General features: G+C 42.3%; 1 protein-coding gene across 2 annotated transcripts in view; it reads right to left on the bottom strand.

The window, feature by feature from the left end:
- The window catches only part of LOC139422692 (Rho GTPase activating protein 24), a 209,303-nt gene that overhangs the window by 179,764 nt on the left and 5,871 nt on the right, over positions 1-23,668 (bottom strand). For both annotated transcript variants that reach the window (XM_071173907.1, XM_071173905.1), the window contains exon 2: positions 1,066-1,288. In XM_071173907.1, the coding sequence (XP_071030008.1) occupies positions 1,066-1,251 (186 nt within the window). In that variant the 5' untranslated portion in view covers positions 1,252-1,288. The remainder of the gene's footprint in view (positions 1-1,065; positions 1,289-23,668) is intronic.

Consider the following 23,668-nt stretch of genomic DNA (forward strand, 5'->3'; position numbering starts at 1 on the left):
CCACCGAGTGCTGAAACGTGTAAAAATGGTCTGCCCTCGGTTGCAACACTCACTACCGAGTTTCAAACTGCCCACTGGAAGCAACGTTAGCACAAGAACTGTTTGTTGGGAGCATCATGAAATGGGTTTCCATGCTCGAGCAGCCTCACACAAGCCTCACGCAATCCCAAAGGTTGGCTGGAGTGGTGTAAAGCTCACCACCATTGGACTCTGGAGCAGTGAAAACAGGTTCTCTGGAATTATGAATCATGCTTCACCATCTGACATTCTAGACGATTCTGTGTTTCCAAGAGAATGTAATTCTAAATACAACTGTATTTAATAACTTTGTCAAATGAATGAAATCACAAACAAGGCATTAAGCTTAAGTTACAAGGCAATACTTACATTAAACAAGCATAATTCCAGACATATACAGTGCATTCGGAAAGTATTCAGACCCCTTCCTCTTTTACACATTTTGCTAATTTATAACCTTATTCTAAAATGGATTAAATAAAAAATTAAAATCCTCATCAATCTACACACAATACCCCATAATCATCAACAGTTGATAAACTACTTATAAACCCCTTTGTAAATCATTGTATGTGTTAGTGAATATTGAATGGCAGGTCACACTTCACAGGCTATCTGCATTGTCATTGTACCTTAAACTTGTACTGTATATTGTCATCCCGAGTGGCGCAGTGGTCTAAGTCACTGCATCTCAGTGATAGAGTAGTCACTACAGACACCCTGGTTCAGTGGTCTAAGTCACTGCATCTCAGTGTTAGAGGTGTCACTACAGACACCCTGTTTCAGTGGTCTAAGTCACTGCATCTCAGTGATAGAGGTGTCACTACAGACACCCTGGTTCGAATCCAGGCTGTATCACATGTATCACATTGTGCGCTGCCATTGGGCGGCGAACAATTGTCCCAGCGTCGTCAGGGATTGGCCGGTGTAGGCCGTCATTGTAATTAAGAATTTGTTCTTAACTGACTTGCCCGGTTAAATAATTCTAAAATAAAAACATGTAGCACTACACACAGCATTACAGCATGAGGTTCAGCGGTCACTCACCAGGGCTTTAGTCTCCTCCTCGTCTTTGTAATAGTGTAGCTGTTCCCCTCGAAGTACGAACCAGCGTGTGTGCCAAGTCTTCACAAAGCCTCCCTGCTTCCTCAGCCAGCCACACCTGATGACGTTCTGCCTGCCCAGGCCTCGGCCATGCTGGGGACTACTGTTGGACACTGCCTGCTCTTCCATAGTGGTGGTCAGGCAAGAAGATCTCTAGAAGATCGCCCTGTTAGCAGCAGAGAAGAAAGAAGAAGGTTATTGAAGCCAACTTTAATATAGAGGACAGGAGAGCTGAAGGTCCCTAATAGTTGCTCTGTTATCCTATAATGCCAGAATCTATTGATCTGTGAAGCCGAACGGCATTACTACCAGAGAAAGCTCCTAAATTAATGTTACTTCGGCATGACCTCAAGTCAAGAGAAGCTGTAGACAGAACAGCTGATCGTGCAGATATAGGAACTGACTTGTAAGGCAGTCCCCAAAGTGACTTTCCCATCAACTGTGTATAATATTATAGGCACAATGCAGGCCCGCAGGGTAGCCTAGTGCTTAGAGCATTGGACTAGTAACCGGAAGGTTGCTAGTTCAAACCCCCGAGCTGACAAGGTACAAATCTGTCGTTCTGCCCCTGAACAGGCAGTTAACCCACTGTTCCTAGGCCGTCGTTGAAAATAAGAATTTGTTCTCAACTGACTTGCCTAGTTAAATAAAGATAAAATAAAATAAAGAAACAACTATTCAATTAGGTTTTGTAACTCTTGTCACAGAAGTGGTCATAAAATGCAGAAATGTTGAGATGATGTTTGGTCTCAATTCTACTAGATTTTGAGCTTTCTCCTAAACCTTCGGATGTTGATTATTTGACGATAACGTGTTAATAATTTCTTCCTTTGCAACTCATTCATTTCTATGTGCATTTGTGATGGCTATAATACAGTAGGGTGACTTTCGTGAATGTGCTTTCTGTGACGTGTACAGAGTGCTAGATAAAATGTAATGTCTCATTGTGTAAGACACAAATAATAGTTTGTTATCCCAAGCGTGGTGCATACGGCCAGCTGAGTGTAATACTGTAGATGTGGGTGTGCTTCGAAAAGTCATTGTTTTGTTATTCACAGAATGGCCATAGATCTTTCACCATTGGTATGCTAATGTCGGGTGCTGTAAACTGAGATGCTAACACCTTTAATATGTGAAAGTTCTTTTGATTTAACTTCAACAATTGTTCTTGATTATTTCCAAATTCTGATTCGTTGTTTTATTTTCTCATATGATTTTCTCTCAAAGGTAGTAGGAGAGTTAGAGAATTTTAATTTAAAATATACTTTTTATGATAGTTATCTTTTGTTTTGTTCTTCTGTTTTGATAAAACTATATCTGAAGTTGCTATTGACCAATCAGATAAACAGACTATTTTATGTTAATTGAAATGTGGATTAATCTGTGATGTAATGTACCTTCAGTTATGTGTTTGGTCTTCCAAGGAAGAACGGAACATTCTTTTGTAGCTTGCTTACAGGGAACGTGTTACCTAAGGACATTTGTATGTCTAAAGAATACAATGATACCAGCCTAAAGGACACTTCTGGGGTGATGCTGCTATCACCATGAACTACTTGGTCACAAGATTGTCTAGAGTGACTACAGTGCTGGCCGTCCAAATCGAAACACTTCTGTCTGATGCAGAATAATTCATAATCCATATATCCATTCATATATCCTTATGTACATATTCTTTATCCCCTCACACTGTGTACAAGACAGTAGTTTTGGAATTGTTAGTTAGATTACTTGTTGGTTATTACTGCATTGTCGGAACTAGAAGCACAAGCATTTCGCTACACTCGCATTAACATCTGCTAACCATGTGTATGTGACAAATAAAATTTGATTTGATGATTTGATTTGATGTGTTCAAGGGTGGATGATGTAGGGCTAACGTCCCGAAGTGACTCTTCTTATTAACTGTATACAAGAATGTCCTCTGCGTTGTCTTATGAATTTAGCCTTCTCTGTGTTGATCTCGCCAACCCCCATTGTCTCACCTCTGAGGAGCAGAGGTGACGGACGTCATGTAGGTCTGATATCTGATTGGAGGTTAACTTTACAGTAGTACTATTGGTAAACAACTCAGATTTTGAATCAAAACAACTCAAATGCTTATAAAAGGGTCTTTGATTCATTGTTCTTTCTTTTTCTCTTTCTTGTTCCTGAACTGCTCTCTCTCTCTCTCTCTCTCTCTCTCTCTCTCTCTCTCTCTCTCTCTCTCTCTCTCTCTCTCTCTCTCTCTCATTCTCTCTCTCTCTCTCTCTCTCTCTCTCTCTCTCTCTCTCTCTCTCTCTCTCTCTCTCATTCTCTCTCTTTCTCTCTCTCTCTCTCTCTCTCTCTCTCTCTCTCTCTCTCTCTCTCTCTCTCTCTCTCTCTCTCTCATTCTCTCTCTTTCTCTCTCTCTCTCTCTCTCTCTCTCTCTCTCTCTCTCTCTCTATTTCTTGCCTTGTAACTTAAGCTTTATGCCTTGTATATGAATTAATTCATTTTACAGAGTTATTAAATACACTTGTATTTAGAATTCCATTCTCAGACATTTACTAATTGTCTATTGCTGTAACTCAACTATAGTGTTCTGTTACTGTAAATCAAATAGTGTTCTGTTACTGTAAATCAAATATAGTGTTCTATTACTGTAACTCAACTATAGTGTTCTATTACTGTAACTCAACTATAGTGTTCTATTACTGTAACTAAAGTGTTCTATTACTGTAACTCAACTATAGTGTTCTATTACTGTAACTCGACTATAGTGTTCTATTACTGTAACTGCAGTGTTCTATTACTGTAACTATAGTGTTCTATTACTGTAACTCAACTATAGTGTTCTATTACTGTAACTCGACTATAGTGTTCTATTACTGTAACTATAGTGTTCTATTACTGTAACTCAACTATAGTGTTCTATTACTGTAACTATAGTGTTCCATTACTGTAACTATAGTGTTCTATTACTGTAACTATAGTGTTCTATTACTGTAACTATAGTGTTCTATTACTGTAACTATAGTGTTATATTACTTTAACTATAGTGTTATATTACTGTAACTATAGTGTTATATTACTGTAACTCAACTACAGTGTTCTATTACTGTAACTATAGTGTTCTATTACTGTAACTCAACTATAGTGTTCTATTACTGTAACTATAGTGTTCCATTACTGTAACTATAGTGTTCTATTACTGTAACTATAGTGTTCTATTACTGTAACTATAGTGTTATATTACTGTAACTATAGTGTTCTATTACTGTAACTCAACTACAGTGTTCTATTACGGTAACTATAGTGTTATATTACTGTAACTCTACTATAGTGTTCTGTTACTGTAACTCAACTATAGTGTTCCATTACTGTAACTATAGTGTTCCATTACTGTAACTATAGTGTTCTATTACTGTAACTATAGTGTTATATTACTGTAACTATAGTGTTATATTACTTTAACTATAGTGTTCTATTACTGTAACTATAGTGTTATATTACTGTAACTATAGTGTTCTATTACTGTAACTATAGTGTTATATTACTGTAACTATAGTGTTATATTACTTTAACTATAGTGTTCTATTACTGTAACTATAGTGTTCCATTACTGTAACTATAGTGTTACATTACTGTAACTATAGTGTTATATTACTGTAACTATAGTGTTATATTACTTTAACTATAGTGTTCTATTACTGTAACTATAGTGTTCTATTACTGTAACTATAGTGTTATATTACTTTAACTATAGTGTTATATTACTGTAACTATAGTGTTCTATTACTGTAACTATAGTGTTATATTACTGTAACTATAGTGTTATATTACTGTAACTATAGTGTTCTATTACTGTAACTATAGTGTTATATTACTGTAACTATAGTGTTCTATTATTGTAACTATAGTGTTATATTACTTTAACTATAGTGTTATATTACTGTAACTACAGTGTTCTATTACTGTAACTGAATTATAGTCTCTTGCATTTTGCCAATTATCTTTATGGAGTCAGATACATGTTTTAACAGGCTAATTGCTTTGTCTCATTATGGGTGCATGTGATGTACAGTGGGGAGAACAAGTATTTGATACACTGCCGATTTTGCAGGTTTTCCTACTTACAAAGCATGTAGAGGTCTGTAATTTCTAAAACAAAAATCCAGAAAATCACATTGTATGATTTTTAAGTAATAAATTTGCTTTTTATTTCATGACATAAGTATTTGATCACCTACCAACCAGTAAGAATTCCGGCTCTCACAGACCTGTTAGTTTTTCTTTAAGAAGCCCTCCTGTTCTCCACTCATTACCTGTATTAACTGTACCTGTTTGAACTCGTTACCTGTACAAAAGACACCTGTCCACACACTCAATCAAACAGACTCCAACCTCTCCACAATGGCAAAGACCAGAGAGCTGTGTAAGGACATCAGGGGTCAAATTGTAGACCTACACAAGGCTGGGATGGGCTACAGGACAATAGGCAAGCAGCTTGGTGAGAAGGCAACAACTGTTGGCGCAATTATTAGAAAATGGAAGAAGTTTCAGATGACGGTCAATCACCTTCGGTCTGGGGCTCCATGCAAGATCTCACCTCGTGGGGCATCAATGATCATGAGGAAGGTGAGGGATCAGCCCAGAACTACACGGCAGGACCTGGTCAATGACCTGAAGAGAGCTGGGACCACAGTCTCAAAGAAAACCATTAGTAACACACTACGCCGTCATGGATTAAAATCCTGCAGCGCACGCAAGGTCCCGCAGCGCACGCAAGGTCCCCCTGCTCAAGCCAGCGCATGTCCAGGCCAGTCTGAAGTTTGCCAATGACCATCTGGATGATCCAGAGGAGGAATGGGAGAAGGTCATGTGGTCTGATGAGACAAAAATATAGCTTTTTGGTCTAAACTCCACTTGCCGTGTTTGGAGGAAGAAAAAGGATGAGTACAACCCCAAGAACACCATCCCAACCGTGAAGCTTGGAGGTGGAAACATCATTCTTTGTGGATGCTTTTCTGCAAAGGGGACAGGACGACTGCACCATATTGAGGGGAGGATGGATGGGGCCATGTATCGTGAGATCTTGGCCAACAACCTCCTTCCCTCAGTAAGAGTATTGAAGATGGGTCGTGGCTGGGTCTTCCAGAATGACAACAACCCGAAACACACAGCCAGGGCAACTAAGGAGTGGCTCCGTAAGAAGCATCTCAAGGTCCTGGAGTGGCATAGCCAGTCTCCAGACCTGAGCCCAATAGAAAATCTTTGGAGGGAGCTGAAAGTCCGTATTGCCCAGCGACAGCCCTGAAACCTGAAGGATTTGGAGAAGGTCTGTATAGAGGAGAGGGACAAAATCCCTGCTGCAGTGTGTGCAAACCTGGTCAAGAACTACAGGAAACATATGATCTCTGTAATTGCAAACAAAGGTTTCTGTACCAAATATTCAGTTCTGCTTTTCTGATGTATCAAATACTTATGTCATGCAATAAAATGCAAATTAATTACTTAAAAATCATACAATGTGATTTACTGGATTTTTGTTTTAGATTCCGTCTCTCACAGTTGAAGTGTACCTATGATAAAAATATCTCTACATGCTTTGTAAGTAGGAAAACCTGCAAAATCGGCAGTGTATCAAATACTTGTTCTCCCCACTGTATGTAAACTATAATGTATATACACATATCAGGTATTGCTGCAAACTACAGACTAACATGTAAATATCAATGGTGTGACCACATCCCTGAAAAGCAGGAAGGACATCCAGGGTCAGATCTGATAAATCTAACCACATTACCATGTTATTGTTTTGTTCTATTCACTTTCCATGCAGTGTCCCAGCCTGTATTATGTAGCCTGTAGCCTGTAGCCTGTAGCCTGTAGCCTGTAGCCTGTAGCCTGTAGCCTGTAGCCTGAAGCCTGCAGCCTGCAGCCTGTAGTCTGTAGCCTGTAGCCTGTAGTCTGTAGCCTGTAGCCTGTAAGCCTGCAGCCTGTAGCCTGCAACCTGTAGTCTGTAGCCTGCAGCCTGTAGCCTGTAGTTTGTAGCCTGTAAGCCTGTAAGCCTGTAGCCTGTAGCCTGTATGCCTGTAGCCTGTAGCCTGTACAGTATTTAGATTTTTTCCTGATAAACAAATCATTGATGTGGTGTGACACACAGAGACACAATGTCTGTTTGTCTGGGTTGTGAATGAAGGGAGGTAATGTCCATGTGGGAGGAAGGAGGTCTAGTTAGAGAGCTAACAGTAGACATTTGTCTTCAGATTCTAGGCCAGGTGCTGCAGACTGTTCTAGTGCCCTCACCAATTCATTGATATATATGTTGAAGAGGGTGGGGCTTAAGCTGCATCCCTGTCTCACCCCACGGCCCTGTGGAAAGAAATGTGTGTATTTTTGCCAATTTTAACTGCACACTTGTTGCATGTGTACATGGATTTTATAATATGTCATATGTTTTTCCCCCAACACCACTTTCCATCAATTTGTATAGCAGACCCTCATGCCAAAATAAGTCAAAGGCTTTTTTGAAATCAACAAAGCATCAACAAAGCAAGACTTTGCCTTTGTTTTGGTTTATTTGTTTGTCAATTAGGGTGTGCAGGGTGAATGAATACGTGGTCTGTCGTAAGATAATTTGGTTAAAAGCCAATTTGAGATTTGCTCAGTACATTGTTTTCCCTGAGGAAATGTACGAGTCTGCTGTTAATGATAATGCAGAGGATTATCCCAAGGTTGACGCATATCCCACGGTTGTTATTGGGGTCAAATTTGTCTCCACTTTCGTGGATTGGGGTGATCAGTCCTTGGTTCCAAATATTGGGGAAGATGCCAGAGATAAGGATGATGTTAAAGAGTTTAAGTATAGCCAATTGGAATTTGTTGTCTGTATATTTGATCATTTCATTGAGGATACTATCAACACCACAGGCCTTTTTTGGGGTTGAAGGGTTTTATTTTGTCCTGTAGTTCATTAAAGGTAATCGGAGAATCCAGTGGGTTCTGGTAGTCTTTAATAGTTGATTCTAAGATTTGTATTAGATCATCTATATGTTTTTGCTGTTTGTTCTTTGATATAGAGCCAAAACGATTGGAGAGGTGGTTTAATCAGGTCAACACCCGCGAGGAGGATGGTATTCCAGGGAGCGTTCTCATAGCAAACAGAGAACAGCTGGCAGGCATATTCACAGTCATTTCTAACCTCTCCTTGTCCCAATCTGTAATCCCCACATGTGTTAAGATGACCACCATCATTCTTGTTCCCACGAACTCTAAGGCTTCATGCCACAATAACTACCGTCCTGTAGCACTCACATCTGTAATCATGAAGGGCTTTGAGAGGCTGGTTATGGCAACACATTCACTCCACCATCCCAGACACCCTAGACCCACTCCAATTTGCATACCGCCTGAACTGACCCATAGATGACGCATTCTCAATTGCTCTCGACACTGCCCTCACCAAGAGGAATACCTACAGTGCCTTGCGAAAGTATTCGGCCCCCTTGAACTTTGCGACCTTTTGCCACATTTCAGGCTTCAAACATAAAGATATAAAACTGTATTTTTTTGTGAAGAATCAACAACAAGTGGGCACAATCATGAAGTGGAACGACATTTATTGGATATTTCAAACTTTTTTTAACAAATCAAAAACTGAAAAATTGGACGTGCAAAATTATTCAGCCCCTTTACTTTCAGTGCAGCAAACTCTCCCCAGAAGTTCAGTGAGGATCTCTGAATGATCCAATGTTGACCTAAATGACTAATGATGATAAATACAATCCACCTGTGTGTAATCAAGTCTCCGTATAAATGCACCTGCACTGTGATAGTCTCAGAGGTCCGTTAAAAGCGCAGAGAGCATCATGAAGAACAAGGAACACACCAGGCAGGTCCGAGATACTGTTGTGAAGAAGTTTAAAGCCGGATTTGGATACAAAAAGATTTCCCAAACTTTAAACATCCCAAGGAGCACTGTGCAAGCGTTAATATTGAAATGGTAGGAGTATCAGACCACTGCAAATCTACCAAGACCTGGCCATCCCTCTAAACTTTCAGCTCATACAAGGAGAAGACTGATCAGAGATGCAGCCAAGAGGCCCATGATCACTCTGGATGAACTGCAGAGATCTACAGCTGAGGTGGGAGACTCTGTCCATAGGACAACAATCAGTCGTATATTGCACAAATCTGGCCTTTATGGAAGAGTGGCAAGAAGAAAGACATTTCTTAAAGATATCCATAAAAAGTGTCGTTTAAAGTTTGCCACAAGCCACCTTGGAGACACACCAAACATGTGGAAGAAGGTGCTCTGGTCAGATGAAACCAAAATTGAACTTTTTGGCAACAATGCAAAACGTTATGTTTGGCGTAAAAGCAACACAGCTGAACACACCATCCCCACTGTCAAACATGGTGGTGGCAGCATCATGGTTTGGGCCTGCTTTTCTTCAGCAGGGACAGGGAAGATGGTTAAAATTGGATGGAGCCAAATACAGGACCATTCTGGAAGAAAACCTGATGGAGTCTGCAAAAGACCTGAGACTGGGACGGAGATTTGTCTTCCAACAAGACAATGATCCAAAACATAAAGCAAAATCTACAATGGAATGGTTCAAAAATAAACATATCCAGGTGTTAGAATGGCCAAGTCAAAGTCCAGACCTGAATCCAATCGAGAATCTGTGGAAAGAACTGAAAACTGCTGTTCACAAATGCTCTCCATCCAACCTCACTGAGCTCGAGCTGTTTTGCAAGGAGGAATGGGAAAAGGAATTGTTAAAACAGTTTGAAATATCCAATAAATGTCGTTCCACTTCATGATTGTGTCCCACTTGTTGTTGATTCTTCACAAAAAAATACAGTTTTATATCTTTATGTTTGAAGCCTGAAATGTGGCAAAAGGTCGCAAAGTTCAAGGGGGCCGAATACTTTCGCAAGGCACTGTATGTGAAAATGTTGTTCATTGACTACAGCTCTGCGTTCAACACCATTGTCCACTCCAAGCTTGTCACTCCAAGCTTTAGGACTCTGGGTCTGAACACCTCCCTCTGCAACTGGATCCTGGACGTCCTGCTGACGACACGATGGTGGAAGGCCTGTTCGCCGGTGAAGATGAGTCAGCCAATAGGAGGTCACTGACCTCCTCCCTTTTGTCAGTGACCTCCTCCAACCACACAAGCCATAGACTATTCTCTCTGCTTCCGCACGACAAGCGGTACTGGTGCAGTAGCATCATTTGTCTGATTCTCTGTAATAATGTTATTGGAACAATAATGCATTTTATTTTGTAAAGTGGTTTCTTGCATCAAACAACACAATTCAAAAAATGTGGTCACCTGCTTGTCTGAAGGACAAGTGGATTAACAGGTTCATGTCAAGCCCTTTTTTCAAAAGCCTCATTGAATGAACAGTAGGCCTACATTGAACATATTGTAGGCCGAATGATAGAACAGCTATTTCCATGTTAAAATGTTATGGGATGCATTTTCTCCATTGTTTTTGATGGTAGGCCACTCTGGCATTAAAACTTGAAACTATCAAGCTGATTTTAATGAAACCACAAAAATTTGTGGGTTGGCTCAAAGTGCAAGACACTGACTAGCCAACATCATTGTTTTGATGACCTGGAGACTATGACTCTGTTAAAGATGCTGCTGTCAGCTCCTTATTGCTCTGCCACGTTGTCATCAGCAGAGAGCCTAGTGTGTTTTTGTTCCCTTTGGGCCCAGATGACATCCAGATGTTGTTCAATCATGTGTAGAAGAGCAGCAGCCGGGCTGTCTGTGGTGACAAAGATCCCCTGCCACAGCCACACTACCAACACACTACTTCCCCATTAATAAACAGCCACATTACTCCTAGCCTGGTTCCCAAATCCGTTTGTGCTATCTGGCATGGCAATGACCAGTAACATGACGTTGGCCTGGGGCTAGGTTTATGACAGTCATAAATACCTCTACCGACCTCTTTCCTCTCTCTACCCTACTGATGTTACATTTGAAAACCCCTTGGTTAACATAGAGATTCTGGGAACATCAGAAGGTGGGGAGAAATGAACTATATTCTGGTAATCCGACCAATTGAACATATGCAGTGGTACTTAATGAATATGATGTCAGTTCGGTTGTCATCTGAGACATTTTCATCAATAATAAGATGACATATACTCTACAGTGGAAAGTCTACACATCAGAGTTATCAGATTCACATGGAATTGTTGTTCAATTTAAATGTTTGAATATGAAATTATTCATGATGGGATGAAATGTGATTTTAGCTTCTAAAATGTGAGAATTGGGTTTTCATGAATGAATTAGGCCCGACTCAGTGGGCCGCCCACGTGAAGAGACATAGGTTGTAAACTATGAAACACACCCCTTTTCTCCCTCCACTATATAAGCCCTTGACGAAAATGTAACCTCCTGTTCCGAGGATGTGAGGACGACGGTCGGATGTCAGAATGGTTCAGATAATAACTACAGAACGAAGCCAACATCAGTGTGAGCTTTGGTTGCGAATGGTATGAACTTTGAACTCTTATTCACTACAGAAGTGATACCTCCTAGCCGTTGAGTTAGCAACAGCAGATGCAAACGACGGTAAGGAAGGAACAGACAGAGTAGCCTGTCTATCACACAATGACGTTACTACAACGTATCCAATTGACCACCAGAGACATTCTTCAAAGGACAAAGGACTCGGTTTGGCAACACGGCCTTCCATCTACCACCAACCTACCGAAGCGCAGCTCAGAGTAAATATTTATTGCATTTTCCTTTTTCAAATGTGCGGAAATTTAGAATGCATAAAATACTGTATTTACGATAGCACAGCTTTTTCCTTTGTTCCTCAGTCTTCCCGCTCTTTCACTCAAACCCAGCCCTTTTCTTTTGTGTAACCAGCTGTCATATCTGTTCCGCCCGCTAGGGACGTTTTCCTTTATGACGTAAATTGTAATCAAGGTATGATTCATTCTGTGTATATGTAATTCTGTGTGATTAGTTAGGTATTTAGTAAATAAGTAATGAAACCCAATTTTGCATTGCTGATTCAACTTGTTAGCCAGGGTTCGTGAAGCTAATCAAGAATTTACAACTTTCAGGTGAGAATGAATTAAGGTGACGATTAATATTGACTGCTATTGATGTAAAATATTACTAGGTCTTTAAGAGTTTATTCGGAAGATAACAGCTCTATAAATATTATTTTGTGGTGCCCCGACTCTCTAGTTAATTACGTTTACATGATTAGCTCAATCAGGTAATATTAATTACGGATAAATTATTTTATAGAATAGCATGTTATATCACTTAATCCGGCATAGCCAAAGACACGACACCAGGCAATCACTAACCCCCTATTAGTACACGGAACAGAACCAGGTCTGCCAAATATCCTGTCTGTCTGTCTGTCTGTCTGTCCGTCTGTCCGTCTGTCCGTCTGTCCGTCTGTCCGTCTGTCCGTCTGTCTGTCTGTCCCCATTAAGGTTTCAGTTGAGATTACTTCTCTCTTTATCATCATTATGTGTGTTTGCACAGCTTTATTACCACAGTGGTGCACTTCACTTGTTTATAGGACCGATATTTATTCAAACTGGAATCCTTAATCAAAACTATAAGAAATATATTTTTATTTAACCTTTATTTAACTAGGCAAGTCACCTTGCCTGTTTTGGTATAAAACTGACTGATGCGCCTGGAGAAACGTAACCACTCTCAGATTAATAGACAGAGCTATAGATGCAGGGACTGACCATCCATGATAACAAGATGATAGTTTTAACCATGTTATGAGTCTATATAGTGTTTGTTTACATTTACATTGTTTACAAACATTGGAGAAAAACAAGTTTATATTCTGGGTTCAGATGAAGTGTGACAGTTGAACTGAGCTCATGAGGCATTTATAAGTTAAATTCTTCAACAATCAATGGGAACATATAATTCATTTACAAGTCCAAAAATGTATGTAGCAACTAAAGGGTTCTGGCTTTAACTACTTTAAGCCAAGCAGGTCATCAAAGGGCATTAGGTGAGTGGAATACTTTTTCTATAAGTACCTATAAGTTGAGGGCCCTAAGATAAACTTGGAGTGAAACCACTCTGTTATCTCAGAGCACACACACACACACACACACACACACACACACCAGCCCTCAGGGGTGACACACCCTTCCTTCTGTTGACGGAACACCCTGGTGTGTGTGCTGCCAGTCTCGTGACACAGTCCTGTCACCGTGCCAGACCTCCAGAATGTGTGTGTGTGTGCGACCGTGCTGCCAGTCTCGTGCCAGGCCTCCAGCACAGTGATTTATCAGTCCTATCTGTTGCGTGGCAGTTGTTCTATCTAGCTGCTGCTGGCTACAGCTAGCCTTCATAGTGTTGTATTCTAACTGTACATCTCCATAGATACTGTAGATAGACAGTTCTCTAGCTAAACCTCCAGGGATTTATCTTTGAAGTGTGACTAGAGGCACAATTTGAGAAGTCTTTAATTATTAACCATGTTCCTTGTTCAGTGGTGACCTGCAAATTAACCAATAATCATATAGAAATCCCATGGTTTCCGATGTCAGAAGAAAATGAAAATGATTAGCAGTGTGGGAGTAGTTTGAAATGTAATATTATGTAAATAAAAATGAACTTTAACTGGCTCTACTGGAGAGACAAACAAGTTGTGTGTTTTGCCCTGGTGTGGACTAATGCGACACACATGCCCCTTTCTGTCAGGCCTGTGTCCCCTGTGCTCTGTTCTAACGGAGGTTTGCACGCACACACACACACACACACACACACACACACACACACACACACACACACACACACACACACACACACACACACACGCGCACGCACGCACGCACGCACGCACACACACACATACACACACACACACGCACACACTCACACACACACACACACACACGCACACACGCACATACACACACACACACACACATACACACTCACACACGCACGCACGCACGCGCACACACGTCCAGCCTGTTAAAAGCCTCTATTGATCATGAATAAAAGATCCACTGCAGTCTGCAGCTCAGCATTGGGTCCACTATGTATTATTTACAACGTTTTTCATCATAAACAGAGAGAAAGAGCAGGAAATCAACAACAAATAAATTAAAATAATACTACACTTTATAGGGGCTCATATCGAATATTATGAATTTCAAATAATTCATGAAATGTATAAACTTAATCCAAATATATTCTTCCCTACTGTCAACCATTATCCTAATTCAAAGGTACTATTTATACAGCAGACGGCAACACAGCAGCCAAGGAATTTGTGTTTTGGGAATCTATTTCTATGGTATTGTCTGTGAGCGCTGAGAAGAGCCTGACGTTTAGAGAGACAGACAGTGATCTGACCACTGAGCCATTCTCTTCTGGCATCAACCATATGTTTTGCGGAACAGAATGTGAGTGACACATTCTTTAGAGCTCTCGCTTGTTGAAAAGAAACAAACTCAATGGTAATCTAGTAGAGAAATGACTTCGATTACTGTAAGATCCAATTCAGTTCAGTCTCATTTCCGTTATCAGATAGATGCACTGTAGGGTAAGTCTGCCTTCTAAAAGCATATAACCTTGTCTTGTCAGTGTGATACCACACTATTCTGTGTCTTGGACAGCGTTCTGTGTCCTTCATCAAAATCCAGTGCTCATCTCCCCTATAATCAACACTGTGAGACCAAACTGGTGATACTCTCCATCTACCCATCTGTCCGTCTATCCATCTGTCCGTCTATCCATCTGTCCGTTTCCCCGTCTGTCCATCTGTTGGCTCAAAGTGGGACATTACCATTCTCTTTGTGTCTGACACTGTCCATCAGTGTTGAAGAGATGTTCTGGCCTGACACTGCCCATCAGTGTTGAAGAGATGTTCTGGCCTGACACTGTCCATCAGTGTTGAAGAGATGTTCTGGCCTGACACTGTCCATCAGTGTTGAAGAGATGTTCTGGCCTGACACTGTCCATCAGTGTTGAAGATATGTTCTGGCCTGACACTGTCCATCAGTGTTGAAGAGATGTTCTGGCCTGACACTGTCCATCAGTGTTGAAGAGATGTTCTGGCCTGACACTGTCCATCAGTGTTGAAGAGATGTTCTGGTCTGACACTGTCCATCAGTGTTGAAGAGATGTTGTGGCCTGACACTGTCCATCAGTGTTGAAGAGATGTTCTGGCCTGACACTGTCCATCAGTGTTGAAGAGATGTTCTGGCCTGACACTGTCCATCAGTGTTGAAGAGATGTTCTGGCCTGACACTGTCCATCAGTGTTGAAGAGATGTTCTGGCCTGACACTGTCCATCAGTGTTGAAGAGATGTTCTGGCCTGACACTGTCCATCAGTGTTGAAGATATGTTCTGGCCTGACACTGTCCATCAGTGTTGAAGAGATGTTCTGGCCTGACACTGTCCATCAGTGTTGAAGAGATGTTCTGGCCTGACACTGTCCATCAGTGTTGAAGAGATGTTCTGGTCTGACACTGTCCATCAGTGTTGAAGAGATGTTCTGGCCTGACACTGTCCATCAGTGTTGAAGAGATGTTCTGGCCTGACACTGTCCATCAGTGTTGAAGAGATGATCTGGCCTGACACTGTCCATCAGTGTTGAAGAGATGTTCTGTCCTGTCCCGGTACCACATCATCTAGTACCACCTGAAACAGTCTTATGCCCAGGTCTAAAACCAGACTGGTGCACATTAAGAATAGAATGACACGTTTAAAAGTTCTTAGCTGAGAGATGATCAGGGATACTAAAACTTTTGAAACTAAAGATAACTACCGCCCAATTTCCAAGTTATCTAAGTCAGAATATGTCCCCGAATAAACATTAGGAATAATAACATGAAGGAGACTTCCAGACAGACTTTCCTGTGACTGTCTTGTCGTCTGTGTTACTCTGTCGTTGCACCGAACAGAGTGCTGAGTGACAAAATGGCCACCTTATGACCCTATGATCTTATGACCTTATGAACCTTGTGCTACAGCAGACTGATTTTACAATGAGATGACACCTTGTCATGAAATACACATATTTGACTTCACACTGGGACCTGAGAGCCACTGTTTCAGTCTATGACCTCTGTCTCATTCCTTGAATTTGAGCACCCTCTCACACAACCCTCTCCGGCGGCTGAGAAGAGTGGGAAGATAATATTGGCACAGAGTAGCTAGCCAGCTACAGGACAGGACAGGATACTATTGGTTTCATTGCTTACACACAGTGTTTGCTCTCCCTATTGGAATGTGATGGACCTCAAAACACACAAAAAGCCAGGCAGGCTCAGTGTTTGACATTTCTCTGTTGGGGCTGACGGACTTGACTCTGTCATTTGCAGGGAAGAGGAGAGGAGGTGGGCTGGTCTTACTAAACCAGCTAGCCGTTTGGGAAGCTAGTCAGAAGCAGCAGTGGAAAAATACAATAATTACACAAAACAAATGCTTTTTTTTCAGATGGCGAGGAAAAACTATTTTTCTACTCCAGCAGTGATAGCATTTGAAACAAGACCCAGTCAGGTTGTTTTCCAAAAGCATGCTATTTAAAACAAAGATGTATCGAGTCTCATTGACAGTTTCTGAGCTCTATCTAAGATCAAAACAAAGTGAAAATGATCTCCTTAATCTACGGTCTGAAACTGCACTGAAAACCTGTACTGATTCCCTGGTGTATCGCAGGGATTTGTTTTTTACTAAGCAGACAGCCACTACCATGACCATCTGTCTGTCTCTGGGCCAGCCAGCCAGCCAACCAGTCAGCCAGTCAGACAGCCAACCAGCCAGTCAGCCAGCCAGCCAGTCAGCCAGCCAGCCAGCCAGCCAGCCAGCCAGCCAGCCAGCCAGCCAGTCAAACAGTCAGCCAGCCAGTCAGCCAGCCAACCAGTCAGTCAGCCAGTCAGCCAATCAGCCAGTCAGCCAGCCAGTCAGCCAGTCAGCCAGCCAACCAGTCAGCCAGCCAACCAGTCAGCCAGCCAGTCAGCCAACCAGTCAACCAGTCAGCCAGCCAGCCAACCAGTCAGCCAACCAGCCAACCAGTCAGCCAGCCAACCAGCCAGCCAGCCAGCCAGCCAGTCAGTCAGTCAGCCAGCCAACCAGTCAGCCAGCCAGCCAGTCAGCCAGCCAGCCAGCCTCACAGCTGCTACACCCATCAGGCAGACTGTACTCCAGTCAAAGAGATGGGAAGATGGTGTACCTCCCATCTTTGAAGAACAGGAGGGGTGATATGCACATCCTAAACGTGAGAATACTAGTATTGGACAAAACAATACAGATAAGGAAATAGGTGACTGAGCACAAAATATCGTTGTTCTTTAGTGCTTTATTACAACACCCAACAACACAACTTCTTAAGTCATGAGAAGTCTTCATCAGTCTATCTTTGTCATGAATCGCTTTTGGTAGAAGCCTATAAAATTGACTATTCCTTTCCATGAACAAGCTCTCTTGGAAAGTTCTCCCACCATCCATCTCTAAGGCTCCAGGCCAGCGCTAGACTCAGAGTGCTAATGCACGTCCACCAGCCTCTCTCGGGTGATGCAGGGCCCAAATGACCATGACAAATACTAGGCACTAAAATGGCTGGTTAGAGACGCTAGAGAGCATCACTGGCTAATGCCTGAGTAGGTCTGATGATAATCACATTGACAGCAGAAGCATGCAAGAGCAATGCTAATGCACCTGAACAAAGACTGATGTGCATTCCAAATGGCACCCTATTCCCTATATAGTGCACTACTTTTGACCAGGACCCATAGGGCTCTGATCAAAGTAGTGCATTATACAGTATAGGGAATAGGGTACAATTTGGGATGCACTTAAATTACCCTTCTATTGACAACATCCTCTTCTGGAACACGAGAATGGATCTGCATTCTAATCAGGTACTGTTTTTATGTCCATGGAACGTTAACTTTAGAATTGTAACTATAATTTGGTTCCAACTCCAAATGGAAATTCCAAAGGTTAACTTTGCAACAAGACCTTGATCCTATTCAATCATCCTCTTGCTCCAAACCTAATGAATATCAAAGTAACGGTACCCACACATTACATATCGCTAATTTCATGCCTACAAGATGGCCTTTTTTTTAATGTTAATTCACTTCTTTAACTAAAAATAACAAAGTTAACAACTGTTTTACAAGTTTGCACAGAGCCTTCAATTATGTGAGACAAAATTAGATATGTTTTAGCTCTAACTGAAATAACTTTTCATTCCTTTCCCTTCTTACAGAAGTCTCCATCGAAGCCTCATGGATCAATAATGCCTCAGACAGTTCATGATAGATCAGCTAAGAACCAGAGTGTCATATTCACTATCTTGATTTCTCAAATCAATGAAATTATGGATCTATTCAGTGAGTGATAACTAATTACCATAACTAAAGCTCAGTGAATTCCATATATTCCATTATGTTGAAAGTGCACTGACTACAACTATATGGTACCACTGAGGATCATAACTGACTACAGCTATACGGTACCACTGAGGATCATAACTGACTACAGCTATACGGTACCACTGAGGATCATGACTGACTCCAGCTATACGGTACCACTGAGGATCATAACTGACTACAGCTATACGGTACCACTGAGGATCATGACTGACTCCAGCTATACGGTACCACTGAGGATCATGACTGACTCCAGCTATACGGTACCACTGAGGATCATGACTGACTCCAGCTATACGGTACCACTGAGGATCATGACTGACTCCAGCTATACGGTACCACTGAGGATCATAACTGACTACAGCTATACGGTACCACTGAGGATCATAACTAACTACAGCTATATGGTACCACTGAGGATCATAACTGACTACAGCTATACGGTACCACTGAGGATCATAACTGACTACAGCTATACGGTACCACTGAGGATCATAACTGACTCCAGCTATACGGTACCACTGAGGATCATAACTGACTACAGCTATACGGTACCACTGAGGATCATAACTGACTACAGCTATACAGTACCACTGAGGATCATAACTGACTACAGCTATACGGTACCACTGAGGATCATAACTGACTACAGCTATACAGTACCACTGAGGATCATAACTGACTACAGCTATACGGTACCACTGAGGATCATAACTGACTACAGCTATACGGTACCACTGAGGATCACACCTGACTACAGCTATACGGTACCACTGAGGATCACACCTGACTACAGCTATACGGTACCACTGAGGATCATAACTGACTCCAGCTATACGGTACCACTGAGGATCATAACTGACTCCAGCTATACGGTACCACTGAGGATCATGACTGACTACAGCTATACGGTACCACTGAGGATCACAACTGACTACAGCTATACGGTACCACTGAGGATCATAACTGACTACAGCTATACGGTACCACTGAGGATCATAACTGACTACAGCTATACAGTACCACTGAGGATCATAACTGACTACAGCTATATGGTACCACTGAGGATCATAACTGACTACAGCTATACGGTACCACTGAGGATCATGACTGACTACAGCTATACGGTACCACTGAGGATCACACCTGACATAAACTTTGAACAGGGTCTACGTCCCAAATGGCACCCTATCCCCTACACAGTGCACTACTTTTGACCAGAGCCCCTATGGGATTCCACTTTTGGGTCCTAGTCAAATGTAGTGCACTATAAAGGGAATAGGGTTCGATTTGGGAAGCAAGCAGCCTCATCTGGTAAACCACTACCACTGAGGATCATAACTGACTACAGCCATACAGTACCACTGAGGATCACACCTGACATGACCTTTGAACAGGGTCTACGTCCCAAACGGCACCCTATTCTCTACATAGTGCACTACTTTTCACCATCTGGTAAACCACTACCACTGAGGTAGTGCTCAGATGAATCCACTCGACAGGAGATGGACGAGAGGAAACATTTCAATGAAAACACATGTTGATATGAGAACCTTGGCATCATAAACGGCACCCTATTCCCCTTTATAGTGCAACACTTTTTTACCGGGGCCTATAGGTTTTTTAGTCAAACGCAGTGCACTGCGTCGGGGAATAGGGTGCCGTTTAGAATGCAGAGGTGTAAACATCTGATAGTGCTCATATTGCAGCCAGCTTAGTTGAGACTGAAGTGAACTGTGCTGTAATATATAGATGTACAGTATATATAGATGGCATTGCAGGAATCCCGTAGAGTAAGCAGATGCGTGCAATGCTACACAGTATAATCCGTGCCAGACTGCCTGTAAATATCCTCTGTGCCATCTGTCCACGCACACACACACACGTACGTGCGCACACACACACATGCGCACACACTTCCCCCTTCACAGTAGGCCCAGTGCTAAAGACAAATATAACCAGCCGTTACCACAGGCTGTGTTCGACGACAGACAGGCAGACAGACAGACAGACAGACAGACAGACAGACAGAGACAGACAGACAGACAGACAGAGTGTGTTATATGTGTTCTGGAGAGCCCCTGCTGAAACCACAGAGGGGGGTGAGGAGGAGCAGGTCTTCCTGTCTTCCTGAAATGTGTGCTTGGCTATGCTAGTGCACTTCTTTTGACCAGAGTCCATTGGACTATGGTCAAAACTACTGCACTGTGTAGGGAATAGGGTGCCATTTGGGATGTAAACCCTTGTTAGGGGTCAGGGAGAGGGCACTACTGAGGATGAGGATCACACACACACACACAGGCCAGCTAAGGTCCATCCCAGCGAGATGAACGTGGCCTCTGTAGCTGTCTTTGGAAGCTACTCTCTGTGACATCACCACCCAGAGGCTCTGGATAGGGTTAGCAGCTTGAGGCTTCACATATCAGTACCAAGTTTCAGTCATGTTTAAAAAGCTTTGAGATTGTTTAACCTGTCCCTTGTCAATGAATCAAATCAACCAATTGTGTTATTGTTTCATATAAAGCTTTTCCTGTTTTACTGCCCTATGAGGAAGTTAATTAGCAGATTCCAATGTATTCGTTACTAGGGCTGGGACGATACCAGTATCACCATACTCGTTAGTATCGTGGAAAGGAAACAAAACATGAAGCGGATATAACTTATTTAGATAAACAGCCCTAATGTTGGAAACAAACATCCATTATGTTGTCATCCAGAGTCACATTTCTTTCTTTTCCAAGTTGTAGCACATCATATTTTACCCACAGCTGGTTTTTAAAGGACCCAAGAGACTGGTCTGCTTCGTGTTTTAATTTTTACAGTGGAAAAATATAGCGATACTGGTATCGTCATTGCCCTAGTCCTCACACATGTCAAACGGCAACATTTTGAAACATAATTTAAAATGTGTTTTGTCTACACTGTGAGTCACCACTGTGAGTCACGGCTGTGAGTCACCACTGTGAGTCACCGCTGTGAGTCACCACTGTGAGTCACCACTGTGAGTCACCGCTGTGAGTCACCGCTGTGAGTCACCACTGTGAGTCACCGCTGTGAGTCACCGCTGTGAGTCACCACTGTGAGTCACCACTGTGAGTCACCACTGTGAGTCACCGCTGTGAGTCACCGCTGTGAGTCACCACTGTGAGTCACCACTGTGAGTCACCACTGTGAGTCACCACTGTGAGTCACCGCTGTGAGTCACCGCTGTGAGTCACCACTGTGAGTCACCGCTGTGAGTCACCACTGTGAGTCACCGCTGTGAGTCACCACTGTGAGTCACCGCTGTGAGTCACCACTGTGAGTCACCACTGTGAGTCACCACTGTGAGTCACCACTGTGAGTCACCGCTGTGAGTCACCACTGTGAGTCACCAATGTGAGTCACCACTGTGAGTCACCGCTGTGAGTCACCGCTGTGAGTCACCACTGTGAGTCACCACTGTGAGTCACCACTGTGAGTCACCACTGCGAGTCACCGCTGTGAGTCACCACTGTGAGTCACCGCTGTGAGTCACCGCTGTGAGTCACCACTGTGAGTCACCACTGTGAGTCACCACTGTGAGTCACCGCTGTGAGTCACCACTGTGAGTCACCGCTGTGAGTCACCGCTGTGAGTCACCACTGTGAGTCACCACTGTGCTTGATTTAGATAGCTGCTTAAAAGCTCTTAAAGGATCTGCCCCTTTTTTCAATTTTGACCTAAAATGACATACTCAAATCTAACTGCCAGTAGCTCAGGACCTGAAGCAAGGATATGCATATTCTTGATACCAGTTGAAAGGAAACACTTTGAAGTTTGTGGAAATGTGAAACTAATGTAGGAGAATATAACACAATAGATCTGGTAAAAGATAATACAAAGAAAAAAGCATGTGTTATTCCAGCCCAGGTGCAATTTAGATTTTGTCCACTAGATGGAAACAGCGTATGTGCAAAGTTTTATACTAATTCAAGGAACCATTGCATTTCTGTTCAAAATGTTGTTTCAAGTCTGCCCAAATGTGCCAAATTGGTTTATTAATAACTTTTCAAGTTCAAAACTGTGCATTCTCCTCAAACAATACCATGGTATTTTTCTCACTGTAATAGCTACTGTAAATTGGACAGGGCAGTTAGATTAACAAGAATTTAAGCTTTTTGCCAATATCAGATATGTCTATGTCCTGGGAAATGTTCTTGTTACTTACAACCTCATGCTAATCGCATTAGCCGACGTTAGCTTAACCATCCTTTTGGGGACCGATCCTGTAGAGGATATAGAATCCTTTTATAGAGATGATGTGATACTTCTGTTGTTCTATATAGACTGTATACCCCATCCACACCATGTCTTAATATATAGACTGTATCCCCCTCCACACCATGTCTTAATATATAGACTGTATCCCCCCTCTATCCTCTGACATACTGTGACATTAAACATTTTCATATTATAGGATGACTGGACTCACACACTGACTTATGACAGAGTGACCACTGGCATCAGTCTGGGGCCAGTCTGGCTATGGACCCACAAACAAAATGAGTGGACACAACAGCAACAGCAACAACAACAACAACAACAACATCCTGATATCAACACTCATACCCATCCACCCCTTCCCCAGTGTCAACATTCACCACAATGTGCATTAACTATAGTGTACAACGCCAGAAGGAACTTAATGAAGACTAGCTAAGCACAGACATTTTTCTCACGATTGTATTTCCTGTCAGGGCTTTACTGAACCTCATTCCCCTTGGCTCAATAATGTGTTGACCCTCTCCTATTCACAGTGGATGAGGAGAGGCTGATCTCCCTGCTCTCCTTCTTTAAACCTTCTTTCTCCCTTGCACCCATCTCCCCAACTCCACTCCACTCCACCTTCTCCTTTCGGTTCTTCCTCCTCCGCTTCTCACTCTTCTTCCCCTCCTCCCCTCATGCCTCACCCTCTTCCTCCTGTTCCCCTGATAAACAGATATGGCAAAGCCAAACTTTAATCTACTCCTCTCCTCTCCTGGGGTCTGTGTGAGGGGTCATGTTGTGTTCGTCTCACAGACTACTGCCCTACTTAAGGACACATTCATCTGCAGATATGATGGAATTTCTCATGTTGGTTCGATCAGTGAGTGAAAATCCATGGGGCTGTGTAGTATGTGTGTGTGTGTGTGTGTGTG

This window comes from Oncorhynchus clarkii, chromosome 12, assembly GCF_045791955.1.
Source record: "Oncorhynchus clarkii lewisi isolate Uvic-CL-2024 chromosome 12, UVic_Ocla_1.0, whole genome shotgun sequence".
Taxonomy (NCBI): Eukaryota; Metazoa; Chordata; class Actinopteri; order Salmoniformes; family Salmonidae; genus Oncorhynchus; species Oncorhynchus clarkii.